This window comes from Dendrobates tinctorius, unplaced genomic scaffold (assembly GCF_039654945.1).
Source record: "Dendrobates tinctorius isolate UK_male_01 unplaced genomic scaffold, ASM3965494v1 ptg000057l, whole genome shotgun sequence".
Taxonomy (NCBI): domain Eukaryota; kingdom Metazoa; phylum Chordata; class Amphibia; order Anura; family Dendrobatidae; genus Dendrobates; species Dendrobates tinctorius.
In genome coordinates, this window is record NW_027361725.1 from 8,842,382 (window position 1) to 8,852,079 (window position 9,698).

General features: G+C 48.2%; 1 protein-coding gene across 3 annotated transcripts; it reads right to left on the bottom strand.

The window, feature by feature from the left end:
• Positions 1 to 2,210: 2,210 nt before the first annotated feature.
• MGAT2 (alpha-1,6-mannosyl-glycoprotein 2-beta-N-acetylglucosaminyltransferase) lies at positions 2,211 to 8,226 on the bottom strand. 3 transcript variants are annotated; one of them, XM_073577751.1, is made up of 2 exons: positions 8,007 to 8,226; positions 2,211 to 4,061 (listed from the first exon to the last, which is right to left on the bottom strand). In XM_073577751.1, the coding sequence occupies exon 2, from the start codon at positions 3,767 to 3,769 to the stop codon at positions 2,468 to 2,470; it is 1,302 nt and encodes a 433-aa protein (XP_073433852.1). In that variant the 5' UTR covers positions 3,770 to 4,061; positions 8,007 to 8,226; the 3' UTR covers positions 2,211 to 2,467. The 3 variants fall into 3 exon arrangements, with proteins under 3 accessions (XP_073433852.1, XP_073433854.1, XP_073433853.1); XM_073577753.1 differs by lacking the exon at positions 8,007 to 8,226 and adding an exon at positions 7,707 to 7,728; XM_073577752.1 differs by lacking the exon at positions 8,007 to 8,226 and adding an exon at positions 7,692 to 7,713.
• Positions 8,227 to 9,698: the final 1,472 nt, after the last annotated feature.

Here is a 9,698-nt window from a genome sequence, read left to right on the forward strand (position 1 = left end):
ATGAGGCAGTATCCCGGTATCCCATATTTGAAGGACGGCCGTTCTTATTCCTGCAAGCACGCAGTCTGGTTCTTAGGTTTATAGTTAGCAAGCGGAGTGAGGGTTTGGGCGATAAATTGGATATCCTTCTCAGAAAGGGCAGGGCTCACTTGGTGTCAACTAGTACCATATATTCCACTCTGTGGAAGGAATGGTCTTGGGAGGCCAAAACCTTGGGTCCGGCGAGATGGGTACGGGACATGGAAGGTCTGGAGGTGGGAGATATATTAGAAGCTACTGAGACACAAAGGAAAGTTATTGCATATAATAGTTATACAGATATGGCCATATTATTGCTACATAGGGGTTATATTACCCCGTACGTCCAATCTAGAATGTCTCCCACAAATTCATATCAATGTGTAAAATGTGTTCTACATAATACTGATATTTTCCTTCATATGTGGGGGTTGTCCCAAAATTCCAAAGTTATGGCGTGATATCCACTCTGAGTTGCAACAATTGAGTGGTTTTGAGTTCCCTCTTACCCCACAATGGGCTATTTTTAATATCCTAGAGGAGACCCAAAGAGTATTGCCAAAGCACACCAAAGCCATGTTAGTGATTTGGGCCTCAGCAGCAAAGAAAAGTATATTACATCAATGGTTACACTCAAATGTTCCATCAAAATCGTTAATATTGACAAAAATTCATTTTCTGTTTAAAATGGACTGGTTGGAATCCTTGACCAAAAAAGAAAAATTAACAGAGAAGTTCTTCACCAGATGGTCGTTTTTTGTTCCATCCTTGGATACAGAATCTAGGAACAGACTTAGAAAGCAATTTGAGAGCGCCAGATGGTACCTGCTACAAAGCATCAGTGGACACACACCAATTTAAGGAATCCTTTCAAATGATGACGATTGTAGGAAGTGGAAGGGGGGGGGGGGAATTTTGGCTTAATGTCATAAATATACTGTAACTGTCTGTACCTTTTCCTTGATGTTAAAGTTGTTAAATTAATAAAAATAGTTAAAAAAAAAAAAAAAAAAAAAAAAAAAAGAGGTTATATGCCTCTGTATGATGAGTCAGAGATTCAGCCAAGACATCCATACATGCACAGAACCAGCCTCTACAGGACAGCAGCCAAGACATCATGTCTCCATCATGAGAGAGACAGATTTGTCATTCTACAGGATGCCAGCTTAGGGGACCTCGGCTAGAAGAATACATTGGCCATCACTGAACCATGGATACCTTTGGAGAAAGCCAATATTAGGACCAGCCAGTCGCCTGGCTCCATGGAGATGTTCAGAGAAGCTAGATTGTGATCCTCCGGTCAACTGGCCTTGTACCTGAATGGACTGTCATTTTCCTGAGCTTGTCATTATCTCCTCGCTGTGCACGTGCCACAGGTAAGGGTAGTAGACCCTGGACGCTCTGAAGTCACAGCAGCTCTTATTCCGGTGAGTCATCGAAAGAGTGAGACTAATTTTGCACCATCTTGGATATTGGCTGGGACTGTTCTATGTATTATAAGCCTGTTTTGTGGTTCAATAAAAGTACTGCCACACTGTTCTACCCTCAACCTCTCTGTCTGAGTAGCGTAACGTCCACAGTAGAAGGAGAACGGGCGTTCGGTGGAAAGATCCTTGGTCCATGCAGTTTCGGCTAGGGGACCAGGGTGCCCGATGAAGCCCCCGTCTCCACAAAAAGGTTTAAAAGAAAAAAAAAAAGTTTAGCTGGTATTAGTATCATCACGGTAAATATGACACAGACATTTTAAGGAGATCGCACAGATCATCTTTAACCAAAAGCGATGCATATGAATATTCGTTAAAATGAGCCGGTCACATAAATGTTCATATTCTCCACATGCTGCCAGCTAAACATCTTGTCATGTGACATTAACAGCGCAATGCTAGGATAAGCAATCACTCATGATCAGAGGGGGTCCGACCTCCACCAATCCTGAAAATGAAGGCTGCGCAGTGCTGGAAACATTCTTGCACAGCAAGAAGCAAAAAAAGAGCAGGCGGGAAGAGACCCACCAAAACACTGTCCCCTTGATTCTTAGGTTTGGTGGAGGTCCTAGAGGTGAAATAAAAGTACTGGCAAATTGTACCTGCACGGTCATAGCACAGAGCAGGGGTCCTAATATGGACCCAGAAGCTTAGTACCAAGAATCAAACCCTTAACCCATCTGAGGCAGTTACCATGACCGCCTGTCATCACTTCATATTCGTTTATTCTGAAAAGAATCCGTATGGCCGTGTTATACATAATGCCGGTTCAGAATTAGTATTAAGACATAATGAGGCAGAAATCAAAGTTTTTTTTTCTTCTCGTCCGATTATAGGCGGATAGGGATGACAGACAATTATGGGACGACATTTGACAAAAACGGATTGAAATTAGAGCATAAATTTGTATATTCCGTCGTGCAAGACGCCATCGTACAAACTTAGAAAGTTGAAAGGTCTGTATGTTACTGCAGTCTGCGGTAGCTCTTACATAATTCGTGGTCTCTAATGTCTCCCCATCCCCCATTTTTCACATGGGGCGACAAAGCCGCCATGGAGTATCGTCTGCTGATTGCCAGATTTTCGGGGAACAGGTACTGCTGGTTGCCCAAGAACAAAGCTTCCAGTTTGGCACTTTCTGTCGTTGGCTTACAGGATTTCTTATGGTGCATCCCACAGCTCCCGATGTGATAGATCCTAGGAACCTCGGGCACAATCACTTTCCAGAACTTAGGAAGACAAGTAACAGTCAGGTGCTGAAGGGTCCAGTCCCAGTTATAGTCATCGTAAGAGCAGAAAGTGTCCGTGCACTGAAGGAGTCTCTGGTACGTGTCCCTGCTCATGGTCATCCCCATGTTGTGATCTGTAGACTTCCAGGTCTTCACCTCCACTTTATCTGCTTTCTCAGAGAATGTCTGGAGACGGGCGTAGGTCCCGAGGGACATGACATCACAGTCGGGACACTCCTCAATTTTCCTGTTCCACATTTTCTTAAGGACATAGTAAAAGTCAGGGGCTAGGTAATGATCTTCTTCGATGAACAGGACCAGACCCTTGTGGTCTTTTAGGGCCTTGATCTTTTCCCACACAAAATGCAGTTTCCACCACCAGTGATGCTTCGTCTGGGAGAACTTGGCTTCTCTGTAATGTCCAAACGAATCCGGGTATTCGGCGTTGACGCAGCTGAGTTTGATGGCATCCTTCTTCTCTATGTCCCTTGGACAATCCTTGGGGTCATGCCCCGGAAATTCATTAGGGTACAGCTGAATGCTGAAGGGAAAAAAGATCTGAAGCACTTGACAAAAATCTACGCTGGCCACAATCTGGTTAATCTCTGGGGACCAGTAGTCGTGGCTGAAGATCAATAGTACATTCTCTATGCCCTTAGCTCTGCGCAATGACTCCAAGAGCTGGTGCAAAAACTCAGGGCGGTTGTGCACCTGCACCACTATCACCACGTCATCTAGAGGACGGTTTATGCTTCCTACATTTTTTATAGTCTGGTCAAAATTGAGTTGAAAAACCACGGACCTGTACACCAAGGTCAAGTTATCCACTTCTGGCTTCTGAGCTTTTTCCACCACCGAGTCGTTGGCCATTTTCCTAATCCCTGGAGACACATGCACCCGGCTGTGTGGTTTCTCCAGCTCCGCATCTTGCACAAAGTCATTTTTCTTTTGCTTGCCACTGTTCCACAATGCCAAGCCGCAGGCTATCACCACAAGAGCGAGGATGATGACTTTCCTCTTATATATTCGGCACCTCATGATCTGCAGCAATTGAAGGGAAGGGTAGTTGTTGGAAGAACACGCACAGGGCCGGCCTGTGGGATCCTAATCAAAGCCAAGATGGGAACATTAAAAGAACAAATCTCCTTGGCTAACTCATCTTCCCATCTGAAGAGGATATGAGCCGCGGCTCCAAGTGGGTGATCAGATGCATCTCTTATCCCCCCAGCCTCGAACACAGAGACTGAAGTAAAGCACCAGCTGAGAACAGGCTCCGTGCAGCATCTGCTACATAAGGACACACAGCTCTCAGTCCTCAGCGCTGCTCCCCCTGCAAAAGAAAGGGAACACAGTTACGCCTGGGAAAGAAAAAAGCATAAAATGGATGAGGCCATTTTGTCACTGACCTACTGACAAACTACATGGAGATCCAACCTACAGAACACACTCCACTAACTGACCACGAGAGCAAACATCAGGGACGGACATCATGGGAACACCCGCTGTTTACCTTGGTTACCAGCTCCCTGCACCAGCGCGCTGGTAAGTAAGGTACACAGCGGGTTTCTAAGTGCCGCGCGGCGCTTAGAAACCCGCTGTTTACCTTGGTTACCAGCTCTAGATCGCTGATCTCCCGCCTGCCACACGCAGAGATGCATGCTGGCCAGCGGGAGACCAACAATCCAAAAAATGTCCAGAGCTTTCCACAACGATCAGCGATACCCGGCAGGGGGGCCGGTCGCTGATAGGTGTCACACACAGCGATCTCGCTGGTGAGATCGCTGTTGCGTCACAAAACCTGTGACTCAGCAGCTATCTCGCTAGCGAGATCGCTGTGTGTGACGGGGGCTTAAGACTGCAACCCAATAAGGTCTACTATATGCTATCTTGCTACTGTTATATCTGTGTATAAACTGTAGCAAGATAGGATGTATACAATTTTACACCTTAATCCTTCTGTGACAAGCAGTTGGACTGATGAAGGTCTAGATAAGATCGAAACGTTTACAGACTACAACAATAAAAAATCCTTTTGCAATGACATACTAAGTTGAGTGCCTAGTTTTTTATTTTATTACATATCTAGGAACGTCATCTGTATATAGAGGTGTTATCAGTCACTGGACAGGAGGAGGAGGTGAGCTGTGACATCACCTATTGTGTATGGTGGATCCTGTGTGATCTACAGTATATAGAGGTGTTATCAGTCATTGTAAAGGAGGGGGAGGACTTGAGCTGTGACACCACCTATTGTGGATGGGTGAATCTCGTTATCTACTGTATATAGTGATGTTATCAGTCATTGTGCAGGAGGAGGAGGTGAGCTGTGACATCACCTATTGTGGATCCTGTGTTATCTACTGTATATAGAGGTGTTATCAGTCATTATACAGGAGGAGGTGAGCTGTGATACCACCTATTGTGAATGGTGGATCCTGTGTTATCTACTGTATATAGAGGTGTTATCAGTCATTATACAGGAGGAGGTGAGCTGTGATACCACCTATTGTGAATGGTGGATCCTGTGTTATCTACTGTATATAGAGGTGTTATCAGTCATTATACAGGAGGAGGTGAGCTGTGATACCACCTATTGTGAATGGTGGATCCTGTGTTATCTACTGTATATAGAGGTGTTATCAGTCATTGTAAAGGAGGAGGTGAGCTGTGACATCACCAATTGTGAACTGTGTATATATGGCTGAACTGACGTTGTATTCACGCCTGCGATGATGATGAGATGGCTGGGTTTCCAAGAACTATTTATGTAACATGAATCTTGGTGAAAAATAAAATATTTCACGTTTTATTATTATTTAAAAAAAAAAAACAACAAAAAAAAAAACAAACATTTCTATTAGAAAACATGGACATCATAAATGGAGAAATGCTGGTAAAAAAAAAAGTTTATGCTCAGGTGGAAACAGCAACATATTACACAGCTGGGTCAGGAAAAATGACCGATCGCAGAGTAAATATTTCACTATGGACGCCAACCTGTGCCAAAACTACACATCCTATTATGCATTAGCAATGTTAGGAGTTGTACTTTCAAGACACAATTCACTACTGCATGGTAGGGATAAAGAAAAGTGAAAGAAGTCACTAAGCTATGAGATTTGTCTAGAAATAACCTAGCATACAGTTTCCAACAACAACCAGCAGAATAGTGAGTGCAGCTCTGGAGTATAATACAGGCTGTAACTCAGGATCAGTACAGGATCAGTAATGTAATGTATGTACACAGTGACTGCACCAGCAGAATAGTGAGTGCAGCTCTGGGGTATAATACAGGCGGTAACTCAGGATCAGTAATGTAATGTATGTACACAGTGACTGCACCAGCAGAATAGTGAGTGCAGCTCTGGAGTATAATACAGGCTGTAACTCAGGATCAGTAATGTATGTACACAGTGACTGCACCAGCAGAATAGTGAGTGCAGCTATGGAGTATAATACAGGATGTAACTCAGGATCAGTAATGTACATACACAGTGACTGCACCAGCAGAATAGTGAGTGCAGCTCTGGAGTATAATACAGGATGTAACTCAGGATCAGTAATGTATGTACACAGTGACTGCACCAGCAGAATAGTGAGTGCAGCTCTGGAGTATAATACAGGATGTAACTCAGGATCAGTAATGTAATGTGTACACAGTGACTGCACCAGCAGAATAGTGAGTGCAGCTCTCGAGGATAATGCAGGATGTAACTCAGGATCAGTAATGTAATGTATGTACACAGTGACTGCACCAGCAGAATAGTGAGTGCAGCTCTGGGGTACAATACAGGATGTAACTCAGGATCAGTCATGTAATGTATGTACACAGTGACTGCACCAGCAGACTAGTGAGTGCAGCTCTAGAGGATAATACAGGATGTCACTCAGGATCAGTAATGTGATGTATGTACACAGTGATTGCACCAGCAGAATAGTGAGTGCAGCTCTGGGGTATAATACAGGATGTAACTCAGGATCAGTAATGTAATGTACACAGTGACTGCACCAGCAGAATAGTGAGTGCAGATCTGGAATATAATACAGGATGTAACTCAGGATCAGTAATGTAATGTGTGTACACAGTGACTGCACCAGCAGAATAGTGAGTGCAGCTCTGGGGTACAATACAGCATGTAACTCAGGATCAGTACAGGATCATTAATGTTTGTATACAGTGACTGCACCAGCATAATAGTGAGTGCAGCTCTGGGGTACAATACAGGATGTAACTCAGGATCAGTACAGGATCAGTAATGTATGTATACAGTGACTGCACCAGCAGAATAGTGAGTGCAGCTCTGGAGTATAATACAGGATGTAACTCAGGATCAGTAATGTAATGTGTGTACACATTGACTGCACCAGCAGAATAGTGAGTGCAGCTCTAGAGGATAATACAGGATATAACTCAGGATCAGTAATGTAATGTGTACACAGTGACTGCACCAGCAGAATAGTGAGTGCAGCTCTGGAGTATAATACAGGATGTAACTCAGGATCAGTAATGTAATGTGTACACAGTGACTGCACCAGCAGAATAGTGAGTGCAGCTCTAGAGGATAATACAGGATGTCACTCAGGATCAGTAATGTGATGTATGTACACAGTGACTGCACCAGCAGAATAGTGAGTGCAGCTCTGGGGTATAATACAGGATGTAACTCAGGATCAGTAATGTAATGTATGTACACAGTGACTGCACCAGCACAATAGTGAGTGCAGCTCTAGAGGATAATACAGGATGTCACTCAGGATCAGTAATGTGATGTATGTACACAGTGACTGCACCAACAGAATAGTGAGTGCAGCTCTGGAGGACAAAACAGGAGGTAGGCATGCTGGAAGCTGAAGTGTTGCAGCCACAGGTTGGAGACCTGGGCTATGAAGAATGGCTACCAAGGATACAATAAGCCACAACCCTCGCCCTGTGTGTACCCGGGTCCTGGGGGGCGCTCACCCCTAAAACCACAACCTTAGCAATGGGGAACTACAGAGCGCAGCCCGAGCCAGTTCCTCCAGCCCAGACAGGATGCGGTGGATTTCCCAGTATGCCCGCGACGCCATACACGCAGAGCTCGTGGATTCCGGTCACAGACAGCAGCGCAGGCCGTGTGAGAGCCGAAGACAACAACCCCCATCGGGCTCGCCTCAGCACGCACAGTAGCGACACTGCACACAACGGTTCCATGACGTCATCACAGAGTCCTCACAGTAACGGGCGGGACACCGGAGCCCCGCCTCCTCCCGGCCGGTCCCGGGGTCACCTCCTCACCTGAGCCTCCTGCTGCCGTCGTGCTGTCAGCTCTGTGCTTGTGTCCTCCCCACCCCGAGCTCCCTGACCCAGCGTCTCCGGACCGCCTGCTAAACACGCTCATTCGCTCTCAGACGCCATGACGTGCCGCTGCGGATTGGGTACAGGCAAGCCAAGTGGCCAGAAGGACCTCTGCTGACGTCATGCGCACGTGACCAGAAGGGGCGGTGCCTCTTCCTCTATAGAGCAGAGCAGACACAAGAAAGCTGCCGGTGTTATGGCGGGATTTGGAGTCACAGATCAGGTAAGTGGATGTTCATGCACGAGCTGGGAGTCTGCCTGGGGAGAAGGTGGTGATGCTTGCATGGGACTGTGTGCTGAAGGGGGGTCTGCTTGGGGAGAAGGTGGTGATGCTTGTATGGGACTGTGTGCTGAAGGGGGGTCTGCTTGGGGAGAAGGGGGTGATGCTTGCATGGGACTGTGTGCTGGAGGGGGGTTTGCCTGGGGAGAAGGGGGTGATGTTGCTTGCGTGGGGCTGCATGTGCATGCTGGAGGGGGGTTTGCCTGGGGAGAAGGGGGTGATGTTGCTTGCGTGGGGCTGCATGTGCATGCTGGAGGGGGGGTCTGCCTGGGGAGAAGGGGGTGATGTTGCTTGCGTGGGGCTGCATGTGCATGCTGGAGGGGGGGTCTGCCTGGGGAGAAGGGGGTGATGTTGCTTGCGTGGGGCTGCATGTGCATGCTGGAGGGGGTGATGTTGCTTGCGTGGGGCTGCATGTGCATGCTGGAGGGGGGGTCTGCCTGGGGAGAAGGGGGTGATGTTGCTTGCGTGGGGCTGCATGTGCATGCTGGAGGGGGGGTCTGCCTGGGGAGAAGGGGGTGATGTTGCTTGCGTGGGGCTGCATGTGCATGCTGGAGGGGGGGTCTGTCTGGGGAGAAGGGGGTGATGTTGCTTGCGTGGGGCTGCATGTGCATGCTGGAGGGGGGGTCTGTCTGGGGAGAAGGGGGTGATGTTGCTTGCGTGGGGCTGCATGTGCATGCTGGAGGGGGGGTCTGCCTGGGGAGAAGGTGGTGATGTTTGCATGTGCATGCTGGAGGGGGGGTTTGCCTGGGGAGAAGGGGGTGATGTTGCTTGCGTGGGGCTGCATGTGCATGCTGCTGGAGGGGGGGTCTGCCTGGGGAGAAGGTGGTGATGTTTGCATGTGCATGCTGGAGGGGGGGTCTGCCTGGGGAGAAGGGGGTGATGTTGTTTGTGTGGGGCTGCATGTGCATGCTGGAGGGGGGGTCTGCCTGGGGAGAAGGTGGTGATGTTTGCATGTGCATGCTGGAGGGGGGGTCTGCCTGGGGAGAAGGGGGTGATGTTGCTTGCGTGGGGCTGCATGTGCATGCTGGAGGGGGGGTTTGCCTGGGGAGAAGGGGGTGATGTTGCTTGCGTGGGGCTGCATGTGCATGCTGGAGGGGGGGTCTGCCTGGGGAGAAGGGGGTGATGTTGCTTGCGTGGGGCTGCATGTGCATGCTGGAGGGGGGGGTCTGCCTGGGGAGAAGGGGGTGATGTTGCTTGCGTGGGGCTGCATGTGCATGCTGGAGGGGGGGGTCTGCCTGGGGAGAAGGGGGTGATGTTTGCATGTGCATGCTGGAGGGGGGGGTCTGCCTGGGGAGAAGGGGGTGATGTTGCTTGCGTGGGGCTGCATGTGCATGCTGGAGGGGGGGTTTGCC